Raw genomic sequence first — 24052 nt, forward strand, 5'->3', positions numbered from 1 at the left:
ACATTTGCAGCACCTTTGCCATAATAGTAATACCTGTTAGATTTACACAAAACACAGGGAACAGAAAACACAACGCAACCCAAACAATACTGCAGCCAAGACAGAGAGAGAGCATGGTATAAGTAGTGATGATGAGTAAATTGCCAACAGCTGATAATGATCAGAACAAAACGACAAAGCAAAGGACTATGGGAAACGGAGTTCAAAACATGTAACAGAAACAGGAAGAGCACCCTCAAGTGGCCAGTCCAGGCCAGGACCATACAATGGAAGGGGGCCAGGGGACAGAGATAGACCAGGGCATGAGCACAGAACCAGCAGGGTGAAAGGCCAAGGCAGGGCCGGCAGGATGAACCAGCAAGGCCCCAACCACACAGGAACCCTAGCAGATAGCCAGTATAGAGCCGGAGGAATGAGCCAGTGAGGCTCCTGCCAAACAGGAACCCAGGCGGGCAACCAGAGTAGAGCCGGAATCCTGCCAGGCAACACTGGTGGGACAGAAAATCCTCTCAGCGACTCAGGGAAAACTGTAAACAAGAGCAGAGAGAGAGTTTAGTACCAGCCTGGAACAGAAAACCCTCTCAGCGACTCAGGTAAACAAGAGGAGAGAGAGTTTAGTACCAGCCTCGATGGCTGCAACAGGACAGGCCGATTGATCAGCAACGGTCCCTGTGAGCTCCCAGACTGGAGTGAATTCCTTAATGAGCACTGAGAGCTCCCGGACTGGAACGGGCGCTGGAGTGGGCTCTGTGAGCTCCCGGACTGGTGCGGGCTCTACTGTCCTTCTCGCCCTCCGCCGCTTAGTGGGAGTCTGAAGGGTAGAGGTGGTGGGAAAATCCAACCTCCATTCCCTGCTGCCTCAGAGCCATCAGAGCTCAGTGTCGAGCCACTCGCTCCTTCCCTGTGGCAGGAGGGGTAATCCGAATGTCCATGACACCTGGATCTTGTACTGGCTGCAGTATTCTGTCACGGAATGCCAGGAGAAAACAAAATTATATCCAAGTGCAGTAAGTTTATTAAAATAACAAATAATCCAAAACAGAACAAAAACTAGGCAAAAGGTACATTCAAAACACAGGGAACAGAAAACACAACGTAACCCAAACAATACTGCAGCCAAGACAGACAGAGAGAGCATGGTATAAGTAGTGATGAAATGATGAGTAAATTGCCAACAGCTGATAATGAGCAGAACAAAACGACAAAGCAAAGGACTATGAGAAACGGAGTTCAAAACATGTAACTGGAAAACTAGTAACTACCCAAACTGTTGTAACATTTATTTTTTCACTAGATACAATTACTTTTTTTGTAGGTTGCAGATAATGACTAGTCAGCTACTTTAGTTCAATTAAACAAGTAACAACTTAAATACATGCAAGGTAGTGCCTAATCATTAAGTACTAAACTTGACTTGAATTTGCAACAAATTGCAGTTTGTTACCAGAAAGAATGAAAAGCAACTAATAAAGCAACTAATCAGTATCTAGTGTAAAATGTAAAATAATTCCTGTCACTATTAGATTGCTAGTAGCCTAATCAACAAATGTATTAGTCATGTAAACCTAGATACTAGTTAGTTTTAAGGTATAAAATGGCTTTCAACTGATCTGTTCTGAATGCAAAGGCCACTAAGATCTTGTTTGTCAGTACACTCTTAAAAATAAAGGTGCTTCAAAAGGTTCTTCAAGCGATGCCATAGAAGAATCATTTTTGGTTCCACAAAGAACCATTCAGTCAAAGGTTCTTTAAAGAACTATCTCTTTCTTACCTTTTTGTAATCTGAAGAACCTTCTTTCGCCACAAAGAACCTTTTGTGAAGCAGAAAGGTTCTTCAGATGTTAAAGGTTCTTTATGGAACCATTTAGACAAAAAGGTTCTTCTATGGCATCGTGAAGCACCTTTATTTTTAAGAGTGTACATTGTAAATAGGATATGAATGTTCACAAGAATGATATACTGTAGATCTACATACATTAAGAAGTAGACTGTTTTTGGCAAGTGAAAGAGGGTGTCCATTAACGATTTATGTGACTGTCTATATGAGCAGTATGTACTGGTGTTTTTATGTTAATTTTTGGAGTGTGCCTAAGTCAGTGGTGTTTTTGGTAGTGCTGCTTTTTTCAGGTGTAATGGTTTGTAAATGGGAATTGATTACTTAAAATTATGCTGTCTGAATATTCGCAGACCGATGTTATCATCTCGTCTGGATTTTAATGTTGTCCACTTTTAAAATGCTTCTATGAAGAATGACCATCTGTGTTCCTCTTGCAGGTCTGGTGAAGTTAGGAATTCATTGTATCACAGGACAGAAGGTGGCCATAAAGATAGTTAATAGAGAAAAGCTATCAGAGTCTGTTCTTATGAAAGTAAGTTTTGCATACAATGAATTTACAATGGAAATGTCTAAAAGTTCTAGTTTTTCTCAGTCACCTCCTGCTTACGCAGCATTTTCGTATTTACAGTAACTCTTCAATAACACAGCAGCTGCATAACGCCAACTGCTTTATTAACCACAGTATACGCTGCATCTGCCCTAATGTTCTGTGCTAAAGAAATGCAAGACTCTTCCTGCTAAGCCATTTTTGTCCGTGTCTACTGTTGATTGTCAGACTCTTGTTAATATATTGACTATTAGTTCACTTCTAATTGAAAGTGCTCATCTTTGCTTGGTTATTTCCTTCATCAAAGTTGTTCCTTTTCCCTATTCAGCTCTCATTCAATGTTCCTCGCTCTCCCCGTTTCTGCAGGTGGAGAGAGAGATAGCTATTCTTAAACTAATAGAGCACCCTCATGTCCTAAAACTGTATGATGTGTACGAGAATAACAAATATCTGTAAGTACTGCTCTGTTTCTCCACACATCTGAAGCATGTCTGGCCTTGTCTTGTCTTGTCTAGACTTATTACATCCTGCATTCTCTGGAGGTGTGCTTGCTTGTGTGTACCATTTCATGTGCATCTATCTCTGTGCATTTGTTTCATAAATGTCTTTCTCATTCTCTCAGGTATCTAGTGCTGGAACATGTGTCTGGTGGGGAGCTGTTTGACTATCTGGTAAAGAAAGGCAGATTGACCCCTAAAGAGGCTAGAAAGTTCTTCAGACAAATCATATCTGCTCTGGACTTCTGTCACAGTCACTCTATATGGTAGATGTCTCTTTTTACTTTTTTATTTAATGTGCTGCACACACATATTCTTTTACAGCCATATTTTCTCATAATATTTGTGCATAATCAGCATTCTGTAGATTTTGTGGATGTGAGTTGGGATGAAAACTTGCGGCCAAGTTATGAAGCCCAAGCTGACTTGTATTATTTCCATATATGGTCACTCTATATGTACACAGGAACTCTACCCTTCATAAATTTGGGGTCAGTAAGTTTTTTTTTATAGAAAATTAATACTTTTATTCAGTAAGGGTGCATTAAATTGATCAAAAGACATTTATAATGTTATACAATGTGTCTACTTCAAATAAATGCTGTTCTTTTGAACTTTCTGTTCATCAAAGAATCCTGAAAAATATATAATGGTTTACACAAAAGTATTAACTGTTAAGAAATGTTTCTTAAGCAGCAAATCAGCATATCAGAATGATTTCTGAAGGATCATGTGACACTGAAGACTGGAGTAATGATGCTGAAAATTCAGCTTTGCCATAGAATAGATTAAAATAGAAAACAATTTGATTTGTAATAATATTTCTCAATATTACTGTTTCTACTGTATTTTTGATCAAATAAATGCAGCCATGGTGAGCAGCATGTTAAGAGACTTCTTTCAAAAACATTTAACAAATCTTACCAACCCCAAACTGTTGAACGGTAGTGATGATAGATTTGAAAAAACAAAACAAAAACAAAAGTAAAGCATGTGTAAATGTGTTACAAAACTTGTGATTTATTCTTGTTACATGTTCTGCAGGGTATGCAACGCAAAAATAGGTTATTCTCACTCTGTAAAATAATTATGGTCTCCTATACTTATGGAAAAATATTACAATATACAAACATATATTACAATGCTTTTTCAGCCACAGAGATCTTAAGCCTGAAAACCTCCTGTTGGATGAGAAGAATAATATCAGGATTGCTGACTTTGGCATGGCCTCCCTACAGGTTGGGGACAGTCTGCTGGAGACCAGCTGTGGGTCAGTAGTTTGTGTTTGTGTGCTTTTACTACTGTATTAATGAAGATGAAGTATTAATGCTCTATATTATGTATCTGCAGATCACCCCATTATGCATGTCCCGAGGTCATCAGGGTAAGGACAAAGCTCTTAGAACAAAAGCACCATATGTTTTAACGTATAAGTCTCATAGATTCATATTGTACAAAACAGCCAGTGCTTATCTGTACTTAGTGTTTTTTTCTATTCACAGGGAGAGAAATATGATGGACGTCGGGCAGATGTGTGGAGCTGTGGGGTTATTCTCTTTGCTCTGTTGGTGGTAAGAAGCTTGCTGCATCTTATTTGTGTCATTTCCGACATTTTCCCCACTTTTAATACCTTCCTTGCATGCCTTATTAAAAATTAAATGGCTGGAAAGTACGTGTTTTATGTCTTAAATTTGCCATTGACTGTGGGCATATTGCAGACTTGATGCTCTCAGTTGCACTCAGAAATGTGTGTGAATTGTAACGTCTCACCTCACAGGGAGCGTTGCCCTTTGACCATGATAACCTGCGTCAGCTGTTGGAGAAGGTGAAGAGTGGAGTATTTCACATGCCTCACTTCATTCCTCCAGACTGCCAGGCTCTCCTCCGTGGCATGATTGAGGTCAACCCTGAGAAACGGCTCACGGTATGCAACACGCTCACAGTGCACCTCTTTTTAAATAGAAATTGCATGTACACTACCGTTCAAAGTGTTGGGGTTGTTAAGAGGCTGCATTTATTTGATCAGTAATACAGTGAAAACAGTTATATTGTGAAATAATATTACAATTTCAAATAATTGTTTTCTATTTGAATATATTTTATAATGTAATTTATTAAAATGTCATTACTCCAGTCTTCAGTGTCATATGATCTTTCAGAAATCATTCTTATATGTAGTGTTGTTTTTGGCGGCCTGTTTTAATTTTAGTTTTAGTCTAGTCTTTGTGTGAAGCTGTCATTTTAGTTTTTATTAGTTTTAGGCACGTTCATACTCTTTTTAGTCTAGTCAAGTTTTAGTCAACTAAAAGTCTGAGCATTTTAGTCTTATTTTAGTCAGAATTATCCATGACTATTTTCATCTATTTGTAGTCGACGAAAACTGATGACATTTAGTCTAGTTTTAGTCAATGAAAATTGTATTTTAGTCTCTTTTTAGAAATACAATTCTATTTAACTCAGTCAATATAATATAAGTACCAATGCAATTTTCATTGACTAAAACTAGACTAAAATGCTCAGACTTTTAGTCGACTAAAACTAGACTAAAATGCTCAGACTTTTAGTCGACTAAAACTTGACTAGACTAAAAAGAGTATGAACGTGACTAAAACTAATAAAAACTAAAATGACAGTTGCACACAAAGACTAGACTAAAACTAAAATTAAAACAGTAACAATAATTTTCGTTGACGAAAGCAACACTACTTATATGCTGATTTGGTGTTTAAAGAAACATTTCTTATTATGTTAAAAATAGTTACAGTTGTACTGCGTAATATTTTTGTGGAAACTGTGATACATTTTTTATTTAAAAGAACATAATTTAAAAGAAAATGTATACATCATAAATAAATTCATTATAAATATTTTTACTGTCACTTTTAATCAATTGAATCCATCCTTGCTGAATAAAAGTATTAACTTAGTGTATTGTCAAGGAATGTTTATGATACTTCTTGTTTTTTTCTTTTCTCAGTTGGAAGACATACAAAAGCACCCTTGGTATCAGTAAGTATCATGTGAGGTACCTTGAATAGTTAAAAAAATAAAATTGTTCACTGACTGTCATGCCATTTCAAACCTGTATGCTGTTATTTTTTACCATGGAACACAAAAGGAGAATTTGGCACTTTTTCATACATCAACAGTTTATAGTATGTCTGTCAAGCTCCAAAAAGCCATGTCAAGCTTGTTTTGTGCAACAATCAGACTGAATGTTGCTTTTAAAGGAAAATCCTGCCATCCTGTCTAGAGTTCAGCCAAATATCATCATCAACATCATCAAATGTCATGGGTTCTCAAATGTCTCATGATCAAACGTCATTAACATAATGGCTTGTGTCATATGTACGAGGAGAAATAACTTAAACTTGGGTCTGATCTTCACACAAAGATATCATATCCTACCTGAAGATCTGGAATATAGCCTATGCGTCATAAGAAACACTTTTATGGTCTTTTCTTTTTTTGGAACTTGACAGACATGGTCACTGTGCAGTGCAAAAATTCACCTTCCGTGTTACACAGAACTATTCCAATAAAAGTGGATTTTATTTTATGTTGTTGCATGTAATGCCCACAATGTGCACTCCACATTGACTTGCTTGTGTGTCTGTGTGTCTGTGTGTCTCAGAGGGGGCAGGAACGAGCCGTGTCCAGAGCAGCCACCCCCGAGGCGCGTGTGTGTGAAGAGGATTCTGTCTCTTACAGATCTGGACCCTGATGTTCTGGAGAGCATGCACTCCCTGGGCTGCTTCAGAGACCGTGTCAAGCTCACCAGAGACCTGCAGTGTGAAGAGTGAGTCTGAACTTCTGTCTGTGTGACATCTTAGCCTGTAATTCAGAAAAGAATAGTGCACAAACTCAAGATTTCAAGGATTTGTACTTCAAACAAGATACAGCTGACCATTAAAGGGTTAGTTCACTCAAAAATGAAAATTAGGCTGCGTTTTACTCACCCCCGAGGCATCCTAGGTGTATATGACTTTCTTCTTTCAGATGAATCCAGTCGGAGTTATATTAAAAATTGTCTTTGATCTTTCAAGCTGTTTCATGGCACTCAGCGGGAGTTGCATTGCTTCAGTCCAAAATAACTTAAATAAAAATCGCCCATCCATAAAAAAAAGTGTCTCACACGGCTCCGGGGGGTGAACAAAGGTCTTCTGTAGCGAATCGATGCGTTTTTGTAAGAAAAATATCCATATTCAAAACATAATAATCACTTTAATGTAGCTTGCGCCAACAGTTGTACACAGAAGCAGCTCCGGGAGGATGACGTATGAGTTCAGCGTTGCGCACCCGCCGGTGAGTCTCGTGAAAACCAACGTTTGTTAACAGGAGCAAAGGAAGCAAAGTTTCCTTACTTTAGCGAAGGAAAACCAGTCTCCTCTTGGCTTATATCGAAATCCTCTGAAATGCTTCTTTACAAATCCTCCTTTTGTACTTCTAATTCTTGACCATTTCCGCGTGCGTCACTTCTGAGTGACGCATGCACAAAGCCAACCTCATACGTCATCCGCCCGGAACTGCTTCTGTTTACAACAGTGAGCGCAAGCTAGATTCAAGTGATTATTACGTTTTGAATATGGATATTTTTCTTACAAAAATCAAAGACAATTTTTAATATAACTCCGACTGGATTCGTCTGAAAGAAGAAAGTCATGTACACCTAGGATACCTCGGGGGGTAAAACGCAGCCTAATTTTCATTTTTGGGTGAACTAACCCTTTAAGGGATAGTTCACTCAAAAAAAAGATTTTATTCATTCCACTCATGTATGACTTACTTTCTTCTGTGAAACCCAAAAGAAGATATTTTGAAGAAATGCTTCTGTCAATACAATGAAAGTCAGTTTGGTCTTCTGACTTGCATTTCTCCCTTCCCAGAGAAAACCAGGAGAAGTTGATCTACTATCTTCTGTTGGACAGAAAGGAGCGCTACCCTAGTTATGAAGATGAACATCTTCCACCCAGAAATGATATTGGTGAGTGAGCTTTTGCAGTTCAGGCCTGTGTGTGTTGCTGTCATGTTCAAAGCTAGTCACTGAACACCATGAGAATAGCTGGTAACCTAGAAAGCACACTGGTGCTTTAGGCCTGAAAGTAAGCCAGTTTTATTTAAGGGCTCTAAGGCAAACGTCAGTGATTTGTAAATGTAACATATTGAGGGCTTGTTCCCAAAATAAACAGATCAAGACCAGACCAGAAATAAAAAGAGACATCAAGGTGGAGAATCATCATCATTAGGAGGTTGACAGGGAAGTCGTAGCATGTGGTTTTTAGGGCAGCGTAGCGAGTGTGGTGCAGGTTGGATCAGAAAGGGACTTCCTAATCAGTGTTGGGCAGTAACATGTTACTTGGTAACGCGTTACTGTAATTTGACTACTTTTTTAGTAACGGAGTAATTTAACGCATTATATAATTTTCAAAATAGTAATTAGAGTATAGTTACAAGCCGAGGTCTCTATACGTTACTGCCGCGTTACATTGCTGACAGAATGCAGTGTTTTATAATCTGGAGATGTAGCACATGCATTGTCGAGTCAAGTGCCAGTGGATTAGAGACCTGCTCTCCAACGAGACACGACGCAACAGAGCGCCGCGCGGGACAAGACTTGATAGGCGAGTGCAGTGTTGCCAACTTAGCAATTTTGTTGCTAAATTTAGCAACTTTTCAGACTACCCTAGCAACGTTTTCTTCCAAAAGGCAGTGCTGAAATGTGCGTGCTCACGAATCCTCTCATTATAACACACGAATTGTAGACATGAAAGATTCATTATGAATATATTTATGTGTTATAACAGAGATTTGTGAGATTGCGATGAACTGAGATGTCTTTTAGAGATTATAAATGCAGCGCTCTTTCCTGGCATTCTGCTATGCCAAACCAATTGCTTTAGTTAAAAATAACAGTGTTCTGTGAATGTTGATGCTTTAATAACAAATATATATCGGGAGCGTGTATGCTGGGATTTCATAAATTTAATGAAGAAAAAAGTAACGTAACTAGTAATGTAACTAATTACTAATTACTTTTGAAATAAAGTAATCAGAACAGTAACGTGATTACTTTTAAAAGGAGTAATCAGTAATCAGTCATTTGATTACATTTTCAGAGTAATTTGCCCAACACTGTTCCTAATGTATACAGAACAAATTGACAAATTTGACAGATTTTTGACATTTTCTATTTACTTGCATACATTTTGTTTATTAAGAGGCTTATTATATGTATGGTATGTCTCTCCCTGATAGGGCTACACAGTTAATTGAAATAAAAATGGAAATAATCTAAATAAATTCACTTTTAAAAAAAAATCAAAAGGTCGCTTATAATGTGCACTGAGAGCAGCAACACTTTTTTACATTCATGTAAATGTAAACATTACAAGCATTTTTCCATGAAAATAAAAGCTTGAGGAAAGTAAAGAAATTAGGATGGAAATATATTACCAAAGAAATACATTGAAATAATTACTATTGTTTTTAAAAATATACTAGTAACAAATAATAATATAAATAATAATAATTATTATTATTATCATTATTATTCACATTGATCAGATCCAAAAAACAACAGTGTGAATGTAAAGTGGACTGAGACAGTATCAACTGAAGTTGACTAAAGAGATTTGAGTTCCCTTTAAGTTTCAGGTACAACGTGAAAATGAAGAGAATTGATTTTTTATAGTTTTTTTCCCACTCAGTCAGTACACTTTTTTGTCACTGAAATAGTTATTTTGCTGGCTCTTTAGATGAGTTTGGGACAATTTGGAGAAAAGCTTATAATTTTGTAGTTTTTGCACACTTTATTTCAATGTAATTTTGTAGTCCCTTTTGCTTCAAAATCTAAGCTGCAACAAACTGTAAGATGTTAAATGTTTATTGTACAGTGCACATCTGCACAGTGCACATCTGACAGAATCTTGCCAAAAATTTAGAAAATAATTGCAATAAGATTTTTTTGACTAAAATGTGCAACCCTAATATGTTAGTCCATCATTTCACTGTCATGCCATGATTCGTCTCTCATATAGCACATGTTGTATCCTGGTACAATTTACCCTGTTGCTTAGAAGCTTTCTGTCTCTATATATATATATATATAAAACAAACCTTAGATTCCATCATGGATATAGTAAGGTTTGTAATGTGACTTGTTCATGAAGAGCACACAATAGATGTTTGTGTTACAGTGGATGTGTGTGTGTTGTTGTGGTTGTGCGATCAGATCCTCCCCGTAAGCGGGTGGACTCGCCCATGTTGACCCGTCATGGGCGCTGTCGGCCGGAGAGAAAGAGTCTGGAGGTACTGAGTGTGACAGAGCAGGGCTCTCCAACACCTCCCCGCAGAGCACTGGATACCTCTGCACATAGTCAGAGGTACATGCCAACTGTTTGATAACTTTGTATTAACCTTCATCTGAAAGTCAAGCTTGATGTACCACACATGTCCTCTGTTCAACCTCAAGTGCCTTTCAAAAAATGCAGAAAAAAAGTGGGCAAAAATTCACAGATGACTTGCACGACTTTGGTGTGATAGGCCTATTTTAGCACAAAAATGTTTTTACCATTAAATATTGCACATGCGCTCTTGTGCATTTATTTATTTTTTCTATGTAAGCTAGACTCATTATAGATGCAAGTTATTCACAAAAAAGCTGTTTGCCTCTCATAATTTAATTGAAAAGAAATGTTTGTATGCATGTTCTATTGATCATTAATCATGGCAGCAGTGAAAAGGAATTTTACATGGTACACAGGAGGTTTTTATTATGGTACAAACAGGAAGCACTTGTACTAGCAAGTGAAAACATTCTTTATCTCATTACTGTATTAATATTGTATTTTTTGCTGTATCTAAGTGAAAGCTAATAAAACAAAATTAAAGAAATTGAAATCAAATGTATGTGTTACGTTTAGGCATCATAGAGCACAGGAAAATCAGCAACAACGAGTATTATCTAATTTTCTTTCATGTTGTTTTTTGACCACGTAAAAGCTAAATGACGGTTGTGATTAAGCTAAAGTTTGATTGGTCAATGACACCAAAAAAACTTCTTCTACAGTGTGCGCTGCAAGCTAGTAAGACAAAGCACCTGGACTCTTGTGAATGCCAGCCATTGCTGGCCCCGTTTCTTATATTCAAAATGAACTTGCAGTTGCTGCATACCATGTAAAATATTCCTAATTCATCAAACAATGACCAAAAATATATTCAGAACCACAGAGCAGAGCATGCAGATGAACAGCACTATAAGTTGGTGCAATTCATTCCTAGTGAATTCCCTACTAAGCTTTTACTCACACTAGAGGTGTGCATATCTAAGATAATGAACATATCATGAACATAAAGGGATGTTTGACTGATATGTCCTGTTGTTCTGACAGGTCTCGGTCAGTTAGTGGAGCTTCAACCGGCCTCTCATCCAGTCCCCTCAGCAGCCCTCGAGTAAGTGACTCCACACCTTTAACTGATATTGGATTAGAAGTAAAATACTACTATGTAGAGCTCATTTTACAATGGTGAAAGGTTTTGTGCTTGTTTTTGATATTGTGCTATGAATAGCAAAGCTGAACTGGATTCAGTTGCTCTTTTTATGTTCATCTATCTCATACTGTCCTCATACTGTAGTCATTATCCACACCAAACACACACACACACACACACACACACACAAATGTTAAGCTTATTTTAACTTGCATTTTGCATCTTAATTAATGACCTAACAATCGTTTACTAATTGATACTGGATTTCACATGCTTTTCGAAAGAGCTTTGCATCATTTTCCTAACTCTTCTCAGTTTAATTCTAATGTTAATTAATCATATACCATATCTTTCATTAACGCTCATGACCATTGCTGTGTCCATCTCTCCATTCCTCTTTCCCTCTCCATCCTGCTGTCCTTTCTCTTCCTACCTGTCAGAGCCCAGTTTTCACTTTCAGCCAAACTGAAGTCACCTCTGCTTCCGCCACCCAGTCCAAAGACCCCAAAGCAGGAAGTTCCACCACAGCCCGGGCGTCCCAACGCGCGCCTGACCAAAAAACCCAGACCCTACCCTCAAAAGCAGCCTCTGACCGCCCCCACCTGCAGTCTATAAAGTCCCTCCCCCTGCAGACTCCTCCGTCTCCTTCGCCCTCCCCCTCTCCACTTCTGTCCCCCATCCCTCGCTTCTTCTTCCCTGCTCCTTCTGTCCTGAAGTCTGTCGCTAAGACCATCAATCCTAACTCTGCCCATGTGTCGCAGGTCACCCCACAGGGCTCCCCACTCCCCACCCCTCTGGGGACTCCTGTGCACCATCCCCAGCACCCCCCTCCCACCCCGCCCTCCTCCTCCTCTTCTTCCTCCTCCTCACGAGCTGAAGGAGGTGGCGGTGGTGTGGGCGGTGGCTCCATGTCCCTAACCCCGCCCTCCAGTCCTGGGGGAAGTGGTGGAATGGCTGCCAGTAGTTCAGCCCACTGGAGGACTCGCCTCAACTCCTTCAAGAACAACCTGCTGGGTTCGCCACGCTTCCACCGCCGAAGGCTACAGGGTGAGCGGAGCATCGCCTTAGTATTGCTGTCATTGAGTTAAATGTCATTGTAACATTTTTTCAATTTGTTTCAATAGTTCCTACGTCAGAAGATATGTCCAGTTTAACTCCAGAGTCCAGCCCAGAGTAAGTATTTAGAGGAATAAATCAGTATTAAAAAACATTAGTATTTTCACCAACAAAAAATGGGTTTAAACCAGTTATATCTATATTTTGCTGTAGTGTGTAAGAAGGGAATATCAGTTTACATTTACAAACATTGCAAATATTCCAAATATTGCCATTAATTGTAATAATCCAGTGAGATTTTTGGTCCCACTTTATATTAAGTGGCCTTAACTACTATGTACTTACATCAAAAAATAAGTACAATGTACTTATTGTGTTCATATTGTATTGCAAAACACTTTTGCTGCTATTGAGGTGGGAAACGGGTAAGGTTAGGAACAGGTTTGGTGGTATGGGTAGGTTTTAAGGTGGGTTAAGGTGTCAGGGATGGGACAACAGTGTAATTATAAATGTAAATCTAATTTTGTTAAAAAATAAAATAAAAATCGTGAATCGAATGTTGAGTGAATCGTTACATCCCTAATAGTAGTTAAGGCCACTTAATATAAAGTGGGACCAGATTTTTGTTTGCACAAGGAGTCAGTGCTGCACACAGAGATCTGATCTGATCATCATCAGTCTGTCTGGAATGACTTGAAGAAACAGAACAAACTGAGACAGACTCAATCCAGAAGAACTGTGGCAACGTCTCCAAGATGCTTCAAGAAACCTACCTGCAAAACTACAGCACTGTTAAAAGTTTTAGGCACTTGTGCAAAAATGCTGTAAAATGACAGGATGCTGTCAAAAATAATGTCATAAATAGAGTGTATCATTTAACTTCTATTAACTAAAACAAATCAATATTTGGTGTGACCATCCTTTGTGTTTAAAACCGCTTTTCAGTTTCACAGATGCCACAGTTCTTCTAGATTAAGTCTGTCTCAGTTTTTTCAGATTTTTCATGATATTCCAGACAAACTGGATGGCGATGAGATCAGATATGTTGTCAGACTCCTTGTGCAAACAACAATCTCACTGGATTATTACAAGTAATGGCAAAAGGAATGGAAACTGTTATTTCCTTCTGACACTACAGCAAAAATATAAATAATTGGCTTAAAACCACGTGACTGTGATAATATTAGCATTTTACTTTTAAGTTTACTATAAAATATTTGTATTTCTATTTAATATTCTCTTTTTAAAATATAATAGCATTATCACACTTTATTTTATTTTAAAATAAAAAAAAAGTGCAATTATATTATAATTATTATATAATATATATTATATTATAATATATTATTATCACTATTATTAATTATTTTGTTTTAAATAGTTATATTTAATGGGTCACACTATGTGCACTGTGAGGACCAAACCACATGTCCCGGTGCTCTTTAAGAGAACCAGGTTGAAAAACGTATGTGCACCCCTGATTATTTATGTACATTAGTTTTTACTCTATCATTGCAAGTTTCAGCTTAGTAGTATATTTTTTAAAATTTAAGTTTTCATATTTTAGGGCAGCCAAAGTTTATTTTTATTATGGTAACTGGTATAATTAAAAATGAAAAAACATTGTTGAACTTTATCGTTAAATAAACATCCAGTGGCATTTTCATGCATAATGCAGGAAAAATGTGAAGGTTTTGCATTTTATAATATACCATGTATCAAAATCTAAAGCTAAAATTAATTTGTTGCCATTTCTAGTTTGGTTTTATAGATCTTTCACCTTATTTGAATTTGTATTAGTGAAATGTGAAGGTTTCACATTTTAATATACCATGTATCAAAATCTGAACTTAAAATTAATTTCTATTTTAGATTTTAGTGTACTTTTATTTTTATTTCAATTAACAAAAATGTTTTCATTCCCCACCCTCATGTTTTCTGTTTTTCTTCTCCCAGATGAAAAAAATGGGCTTTCGTCTCGCCCACCCAGCACACCGACCCGGCAGAACTCTCGTCGCTCGGAGGGCGGAAGTGATCGCGGTGAGCGAGCAGAGCGCAGCGATCGAGGAGAAGGGAGCAGTATTGGCGGTAGTGTGAGTGTACTACAAAGAAAGGGGTCTGGCAAGGATAAAACTCGCCTCCTGTCCTCAAATGGGACCCAGTCTCAACCCTAAGTGAACTAATCAGACAAGCTGTCGAGCGGGAGGGAACAATCCCCGCTCTTGATTCCCCCCAGACATGACTCCCTCATAGTCCATCTGCACAGTACACAACAACAGATATACTCAGCCTTGATTTTCACATCACTAGCGGAAACCCTGGGATCCAACTGCGACAATAGGAGAGTCAGGAGTCTATCCACCTGGAAGTGTTCTTACATGCAAATAATCATCTGACGAAAAAAAATACGATCACTTATCCTTGTTAGGAACCAAGGATTTGAAAAATGGAAGCAAGATGTATCGCTTAATATAAACCCCAGCTATAAATTATTTCATACTCTACAAACAAGGAGATTGACATTCGGTGGACATCCTGTGATCTAATGGCAACAAACTATTCAAGGAGGAACAAACACCAAGTGGGACAGGAAAGAATGTCTCCAAAACTTATCATCCTCATTATCATCATCATCCTCATTATCATAAGCAATGATCCATCAGAAAATCACAATGAGCTGTTTGAGGTAGAGAAAAGCAAACATCATGGGAAAAAGTGGGAAGTTCTCTATTCTTAACACCACTTGGAGCACAAAAAAGGATTTCTAGAACACTATGTAAAGAAAAGAATAGGGATTTTTAGAACGGCGATCAAAATTTTGTAACACAAGGTCTATGTGACTATACCTTCATGAGCTGAGGACGGATTAGACCTTTAGTGAGATATTAACGTGTTGAAGATATAGGCTATGTTAAACACTGATTGTTCAAGCTTGTGTTGTAGATCCTGAACTCTGTGATATGTTGTAGATCCAAAATCAGTCAGATATACAGTGGAGAGCTGCCCACTGCAAGCTACAGTTGGCAAAATTGGCCAGTTTTAAGTCTTCGCAGTTTTGAAAGTATCTCAGATCCACCCCACTCACTAAGCAGGGCACAGAGGGATGAGCAGGCATCTAGATTTCCTATGACATGTTCACACAGAGACCGAGCAAGAGGAACAAAATAGCCAGTCACTCCCTTGTGCCATACAAAGACATAGCATGAGAAAAAAATGCAAAAGCCTCCACCATTTTCTCATGTGATTCCTGGTAGAACTTCCATCATAAGTAGAAGTCCACAAAAGTATTTTTTGCTTTCCATTTCAATATTTATATTATATTTTTGAGCTGAGATGTGAAATATTTCCATCAACAAAATGAAGTGAATGTCAAAAATACTAAAATATTTTACATTTTAATTGATTTATTTAAAGATATTTATTTAAGTGAATATTTATTTATTTATTGGATTAGTGTTGAGGCTGGTAAAGTCAAAATGACAAGGATGGAAAAATTAGCAATTTAGAAAATGGCAGAAAACTTCCTATTTGTATCTGTTACCAAAAATTTTATAACAATGCTGCAAATGTCCTTTTAAAAACCATTTGAGTAGCCTACTTTTACCCATCTCATTTTCATTTCATTTTCAATAAAAAAGAAGCAAACTTGCAAAGGAGAAAGCTGGAGAACAACTTTGAAAAATCATCCAAGCAATGACTCCATGCCTTGGACATCTCCCACGGGGAAGAGACTTCAAAACCCTCCAGGATGTATGACGTAAAGACTGAAGTGAACCTTATGGAAGCAGAGGAACAAAACAGAGGGAATGAGAAGAAGGCCCGCTGTGTTCACTCTTCATCTTTGAGAATGTTACCCAGACAATAGCCCAAAGTTTCGGACTCGTGCGTACCAGGCCAGCCCTTTGTACGAAATGCGAGCAGTATTCTTTTTTCACACATGCACACACATACGCACAGACACAAGAAGACTCCTTCTCAAAACTGACAATATGAAACAAAATGAATGATAACTGGACTTTAAAACTGGAATGCACTGTCCTAAAAAGAGAATTGTATTCAAACAAATAGTTGTCCCTTTCCTTGCCCACCCACGGGAATCAGTGAAGTGCTCGCTTAAGTGCAGACTCAGGATCAGTGGGGCTTTTTAGCTCATTACATTTGTGAATGGGGGGAACCTGATCCTGAATATCCACTTAAAAGCTTTCTCAAATGAGCCTCTGCCCTGAAGCCCAGAATCTGACCATAATGCTCCTCTCTCTCTCTCTCTCTCTCTCTCTCTCTCTCTCTCTCTCTCTCTCTCTCTCTCTCTCTCTCTCCATCCCTCTCTCCGGTCCACTCTTTTCCTGATGCAAGGAGCACTAAATGCAAAGCAAGGTTTTGCTCTGGTCCTCCCTCTGCCACCATCCCGCAGCCATCACACACACTCCTGGCCAAAAATAGCATAGCGGAAGACAAAGCTTCGGACGGTTCAGACATCGAGCAGCTCCTGTATCATCCTGAATTGATTTTCCATAGCACATTGAATATATTTTACTACTGTTGAATGTTTAGGTGCATCGTTCGTTAGATATAATATGGGGTACGTTCTTATTTTAGTACACTCCAAATGCCTTAAAGCCACATATACAAAACAGTCAGCATGTGCCCTCTCAAACATGCCCGGTCACTTGCAGAGGCAGAGGAAGCGCCAGAGCAAAACCCTGAAGATGCTCTTTGTTCAATTCTGTTAGTTCTCAGGCAGGGTGAGTCTGAGAGTGTGCAAAAACAGACTGTTTGGACACCAGCTCTGAGTGAATGTGAAATACACTCCACATACTTTCTCTGTGTTCATGACACTCTCCTGCTCTACGTGTCCGTCCTCTCCTCCTCCTCCCTTTCACATTATGCACTGAATGATATTCTGTTTTTGTTACTCGCCTCACACATACAGCACATGTATCACATTTCATATGTATCGTTAGTCTTCACTTATTTACCATACATTATATACCTCGTCCTGCTCCTGCCTCCCAATCATAGAATTTATACTTTAGACCACCCCCTTCCCTCTTCTCTCATTATATACATACGCCCTGCCTGCCCCCAATGTATGCTCACCCCTCCCCCCATATCTGTTCATTGTAAACAGAAAATATAACTCATATCTTCATTCTTTATCCATTCTATATTCACCTGATGATTATTGATTACCTTTGTCGTCATTACTGATAACTCCTCTTAAGATTGTAAAGCTGTACTCTTTCTTCCCCATCGCGCACAGTAGGAACTTTTTTCGTAAGAAATGCAAGTCATTAAATTGGAGGGAAAAAATGATGACGAGAAATTAAATGTCTGTGTTATAATTAAAAAAATGAAAGTGCACTATTATTATTGCCTGTGATAAAGAACAATAAACAATACAAAAAATCTGTGCCATTATGTTTACTAATTACCGTGTTTTGCTCCTCATTTCATTTGTTAACAATATTTCTGTTGTTCTAATATATACATAATTATATATATATTTGCCCTATAGGGCAAAAGCTGCTTTAAACGCAAAGAATGGTTATATCAAATGTTGATTTAATTTAGTTAATAGAAGCTAATTGATGAAGAAAATGTATGACATTATTTTTGACAGCATCCTCATTTTACAGCATTTTTACACAAGTGCCTAAAACTTTTAACAGTGCTGTAGTTTTGCAGGTAGGTTTCTTGAAGCATCTTGGAGACGTTGCCACAGTTCTTCTGGATTGAGTCTGTCTCAGTTTGTTCTGTTTCTTCAAGTCATTCCAGACAGACTGATGATGATCAGATCAGATCTCTGTGTGCAGCACTGACTCCTTGTGCAAACAAAAATCTCACTGGATTGTTACAATTAATGGCAAAATGAATGTTCGGAAATTATTTCCTACTGACGCACTACAGCAAAAAATAGAAATAACTGACTTAAAACATTTTCTAGCTAGTGAAAAATTCTAATAATTTTGGCTACCACTGAGAGATTAATAAGTTTACTGCCAAAATATAGAGATATATCTTTCAGCAAAAAAGTTTAAATCACATTTTAAGGAGATAGATCAGTTCTCCCAGACTGTGTCTGACTGCATTGATAAAATAAATGAGTAATAGTAAATATTGTCAAAAAGTTCCAGTAATATTTACATCTAGTGGATGTATGAAGTGAACTATATTAAGCCAAACTCCCTGCAATAAAGGTAGACATTGTTTTTCTCTCATTAAAACAAATCTGTGATTTAAATAAGTGCATATAACATAGAGACAAAGCTTTGATGACCTTGCTGGCAGAGGAAAATTAGGCCATACAAAGTCATAAATTCTTCATACGTGCCGCGTGATGTCATCCCGTATGTAAATGAGATAGGTATTGTGTGTACAGGGGTTACCTCAGGTATGTGTTGCTTTCTGGAAGTCAAAGGGTGGAGAACATCTGAAAGTTTACATCTGTCAAATTCAGTCTTACTTGTTCCCGAATTTCCATTCAAATGTACAGGTACTATGATTGTCCAGACATGTCATATTCTGCGTAAAACCGAAAATACAAATTTGTCTCGGTTTGAAGAGCTTTTTTGTTTGAAACCGGTGTTGCGTCGTGTGTCACTATGACTACAGCGTTCAGGAATATTGAATATTGGCTAGTTTGTTGAAAGGGGTGGAAATCTAATGCAGAGAAACTTGAATGGGTGCTGTTTGTTTGTTTAATAAAGACAGTTAAAACGTTGTTTTACGAAATTTTAACTGTAGCCTCGTCATTTGGTAATACGCGTAAATATAATAGCCTAAACGGACAAAACGTAGGAAACTGTTTTTTTCTTATTAATACCTTTTCTTGAGCTGTTCTATATGTGAAATAAATCAAAACTCTTTGACCAGTACAACATAAGCTCGTTTGAGCGAAACCATTATTCTTCGGGACATTTCAGGTTAACCCACCCAAACATGACGTCACGGGACTCACGGCATCCCCGAGGGGTCTCGTGTTTTTTGGAGAGCAGAGCAAAGGCGGAGAATCGGTCAGCTACAGTCAGTCGCTCGCGCACTGCATGCGCGCTGAAGCAAATGATTACGCGCTGCTATTCGAGTTTCGTTACTACCACGTTTTACCAGTTTAACAGCATTCAAACCTTTCTCCTGATCTTTTATCACATTTCCTATGAAATCCATGTTTAACGATGAACAAAACCAGAGACTTTATCTCCAATGCCATATGCAATAATGGTGGATAAATGTCTCTGTCTCTACTTCTTTTCCCCTCTTGTCTCAGTGCTCAATATGTCTGTTTTTTCAATTATGTGGACTTTTGGCCCTGCTGACTTTTAGAATGAATCTCCTTTAAAACACTTTTCACACTCTTACATTTGTTTGTGAAACTGTCTCCAAAGGAAGACATACAATTAATGTTTTAACTGCATTTAGAAATGAAAAAAAAAAGTCAGAAAAAAGTATCTTTCAAAGCTGGCAATTAAATGCGCACAATTTTTTTGTGGTTGACAAATTTGAGTTAGGGTTCGTTGTAATGTAAAACAACAAAACTCTTCCAGGTAAGCTCAGTGTTTCATAAAAGTGGGCATATGTTTGTGTTGGCATGTCTCTTCTGTTCTTATTAAATATCAGAATAAATGCTTATGGCCTGTAAGACACATTCTCACACTTGAGAATGTGTCTGAAAACTGAAAAATGCTCTCTTTTGGATAAAAACACTGTGTTTTACTGCATCAGTTGTAAATGATGAGTGACAGAGCACAATGCAACAAACTTTTATTTACACACATCTTAACTGCTCACTTTGTATATATAACCTGTTCACTCAGCTTAGAAATGAAAAAAAAAAGTCAGAAAAAAGTATCTTTCAAAGCTGGCAATTAAATGCGCACAATTTTTTTGTGGTTGACAAATTTGAGTTAGGGTTCGTTGTAATGTAAAACAACAAAACTCTTCCAGGTAAGCTCAGTGTTTCATAAAAGTGGGCATATGTTTGTGTTGGCATGTCTCTTCTGTTCTTATTAAATATCAGAATAAATGCTTATGGCCTGTAAGACACATTCTCACACTTGAGAATGTGTCTGAAAACTGAAAAATGCTCTCTTTTGGATAAAAACACTGTGTTTTACTGCATCAGTTGTAAATGATGAGTGACAGAGCACAATGCAACAAACTTTTATTACACATCTTAACTGCTCACTTTGTATATATAACCTGTTCACTCAGTTCGGTGTAACCACATCATTTTCATGTTAAACTGAGTTGCATGTTCAGCTCGATCCTGTTGATCAGCCATGTCACACTGTGGCAGCCAGGTCACAGGCCTGAAGCCCAAGACTGGTTGCCCACTGAAGCTAAGCAGGGCTGAGCCTGGTCAGTACCTGGATGGGAGACCTCCTGGGAAAACTAGGTTGCTGCTGGAAGAGGTGTTAGTGAGGCCAACGGGGGTGCTCACCCTGTGGTCTGTGTGGGCCCTAGTGCCCCAGTATAATGTTGGGGACACTATACTGTCAACAAGCACCGTCCTTCGGATGAGGCACTAAACTGAGGTCCTGACTCTCTGTGGTCATTAAAAATCCCAGGATGTCTTTTGGAGAAAACCTGATTTAAAAAAATATTATCTAAAGTAAACAATTATCAACTAAACAATATTATAATTGTTTAACACCACTGGAAGAGGTGTTAGTGAGGCCAACAGGGGGTGCTCACCCTGTGGTCTGTGTGGGCCCTAGTGCCCCAGTATAGTGTTGGGGACACTATACTGTCAACAAGCACCGTCCTTCGGATGAGGCGCTAAACTGAGGTCCTGACTCTCTGTGGTCATTAAAAATCCCAGGATGTCTTTTGGAAAGAGTAGAGGTATGACCTCGGCATCCTGGCCAAATTTTCCCATTGGCCTCTGACCATCATGGCCTCCTAACAATCCCCATATCTGCTTCATCGTCTCCTCTCCACCAATAAGCTGGTGTGTGGTGGGCATTCTGGTGGACTATGGCTGCCGTCGCATCACCCAGGTGGATGCTGCACACTGGTGGTGGATGAGGAGATACCCCCTGACAATGTAAAGCGCTTTGAGTGCCTAGAAAAGCGCTATATAAATGTAATGAATTATTATTATTATTATTATAAGGTTCACCATGATTCTCTTTCGTTTTTGTTTATATACATAGACACACACATGACCAAAATTATTGCAATGCTGTCTTGGCAGGTCTTCCAGCCACTTCTATCAAACCTCTACAATTAATCCAAAATGCGACAGTAAGATTAATTTTTAATGAGCCAAAAATAATGCACGTCACACCTCTGTTCATCAATTTGCACTGGCTACCAGTAGCTGCTCACATGAAATTCAAGGCATTAATGTTTTCCTACAAAACCACCACTGGCTCTGTACCCCTTTACCTAAATTCATTACTTCAGAGTTATGTACCCTCTAGAAGCTTGCGTTCTGCAAGTGATCGTCGCTTGATTGTGCCATCCCAAAGAGGCACAAAATCACTTTCACTGACTTTTACAATAAATGTTCCCTCCTGGTGGAATGACCTGCCCAACTCAATCCGAGCAGCTGAGTCCTTAACCATCTTTAAGAATCGGCTAAAAACACATCTCTTCCATTTTTATTTGACCCTCTAACTCAACAGGGGGTGCTCACCCTGTGGTCTGTGTGGGCCCTAGTGCCCCAGTATAGTGTTGGGGACACTATACTGTCAACAAGCACCGTCCTTCGGATGAGGCGCTAAACCGAGGTCCTGACTCTCTGTGGTCATTAAAAATCCCAGGATGTCTTTCGGAAAGAGTAGAGGTGTGACCTCGGCATCCTGGCCAAATCTCTGTTCTAATTCTATTTTATCTATTTGTTTTCTTTTTTTATTAAAAAAACAAGCAAACTTGACCCTCTATCACTTGCACTCTTGTTTTGCACTGCTTGTTTTTTCCCTAAAAAAAACCCTCTAACACTAGCTTTCTATATTCTTTTTAATATATATATATATAAATAAACCTTGCTATGTGTACTGCATTGGGCTAACCAAAACTTGTCATAACACTTGCATTTTATTGCCCTTTGTTGATTTTGACTGCTTTTATTGTCCTCATTTGCAAGTCGCTTTGGATAAAAGCATCTGCTAAATGACTAAATGTACATGTAAAAGACTTTCAGGATGATAGTTTTTATGCTGTAAATAGCCACAAATGTCAAGGGTTGTTTTATATATATGCAACACTAGGGGGCATTGATGTCTTGGTTGTAGACTCAGTTCATGAAGTTTGCCCTCACATTGCCACAACTAGCACGTTTACTAGATGTCACTGGTATATTGACAGCAGTTTCCTTCTGTGATCTTCCTGACATTAATATTTATGCCACCGATATTGTCCAGAGTTCTTTCAGTCTCTCTTGGGTTTGCAACATTAGTTTTAATAAAAGGTGGAACAGTTACAATAAAACAGGACAACATTTTGTGGAAAAAATATTTATTTGTATAATATGATATCCAAACCAGATTCCACGAGTGATAACTTACATTGCTTTCTGTATTTCAGTGGGACTGTGTTTATATAAATTTGGATGTCCTCTAAATGTTTAGCTAAACGTTTAAATATTTAGCTCAACATTTAGATTTAGATTTAACATTTAAAATGTAACGTTATATATAACGTTAATATGTGTGTGTGCGTTCCTGTGTGATTTACATTTAGAAGATTTACATATAGCTAGGATTTACGTTTATATTTAGGATTGGGATTTAGCATTTATACTTATCATTTAAATTTAGTTTTATCATTTATAATATAACACTGAGATTTATTTGTATCTATATTTAACATTTAGATTTTTAAATTTAGAGTTAAATAGAAGATTTATATTTAGATGAAACATTTAGATTTAGCTAGAAAGAAGAAACATATTTAGCCTGTTTTGGCCTCACTTCATTGGTTGCCTGTCGAATACCGTGTTAAATTGTTAAGGTTTTGCTGTATGTGTATAAGGAGTTAAATGGCCAGGCCCCACAATACATTACAGTTCCCTTTCATGGGAACTTCGAACTGCGTCCTCTAGGGGTCGCTATGGGGGACGCCTCGTCGTGACCCGTGTCTGAAGCATACATTGAAAAAACACCAACTCGTTGGCCGGCGACAGCCAGGACGTCACTACCGGTGCGACTATAGTATAAATAGGCGCCGGGAGCTACACATCATTCTCTTCTTCATCTTCATTGACTGTTCTGTTTGAAGCGTGCATTTCTCCTCCTCCGCCTGCGGGTAGGGGTAGGAAGTATCGTGGGTCAAAGGGAGGTAGGCAAGACCTGAGGGATGTGATCCAGACAAAGCGTCAGCGCTTTCATCTGGATCAGAGTAATACTTAGGTATCCACTCTTTCCCTCAAACTGCAAAAATTTCCTGGACATCCGGGCTGGGGTTACGCTTTCATGCTACCCTGATTGGTCTACCGTATCTGGGTCGGCCTGAGGGGTTTTCCCATTCACCAGGATATCCTCTTGAAGCATAACCCCCCTCACCATTGAGAGTTATTGTGAGTATGATGTTTCTTTCGAGCGTTAATCCTCTCTGAGGAGTTGGATTCCTCGCTCCATGGGCTGTCCTCGTGGTAGTATTGAGCAATGCTCCCCTTTATCAAAG

The 24052-nt window shown here is 38.4% G+C and overlaps 1 protein-coding gene across 1 annotated transcript in view; it reads left to right on the forward strand.

Moving 5' to 3' along the window:
- The first annotated feature begins 701 nt into the window (after positions 1–701).
- Positions 702–24052, forward strand: part of LOC107583084 (serine/threonine-protein kinase BRSK2-like) — a 33359-nt gene continuing 10008 nt past the window's right edge. The window contains exons 1-15 of the mRNA XM_016269179.1: positions 702–765; positions 2275–2369; positions 2751–2836; positions 3007–3147; positions 4035–4151; positions 4232–4265; positions 4384–4452; positions 4659–4805; positions 5859–5890; positions 6516–6680; positions 7768–7865; positions 10113–10263; positions 11272–11332; positions 12133–12418; positions 12496–12544. Coding sequence (XP_016124665.1) covers positions 702–765; positions 2275–2369; positions 2751–2836; positions 3007–3147; positions 4035–4151; positions 4232–4265; positions 4384–4452; positions 4659–4805; positions 5859–5890; positions 6516–6680; positions 7768–7865; positions 10113–10263; positions 11272–11332; positions 12133–12418; positions 12496–12544 — 1595 coding nt within the window. The remainder of the gene's footprint in view (positions 766–2274; positions 2370–2750; positions 2837–3006; positions 3148–4034; positions 4152–4231; positions 4266–4383; positions 4453–4658; positions 4806–5858; positions 5891–6515; positions 6681–7767; positions 7866–10112; positions 10264–11271; positions 11333–12132; positions 12419–12495; positions 12545–24052) is intronic.

The sequence above is a fragment of the Sinocyclocheilus grahami genome, unplaced genomic scaffold, assembly GCF_001515645.1.
Source record: "Sinocyclocheilus grahami isolate Dianchi unplaced genomic scaffold, SAMN03320097.WGS_v1.1 scaffold49.1, whole genome shotgun sequence".
NCBI classification, from domain to species: Eukaryota; Metazoa; Chordata; class Actinopteri; order Cypriniformes; family Cyprinidae; genus Sinocyclocheilus; species Sinocyclocheilus grahami.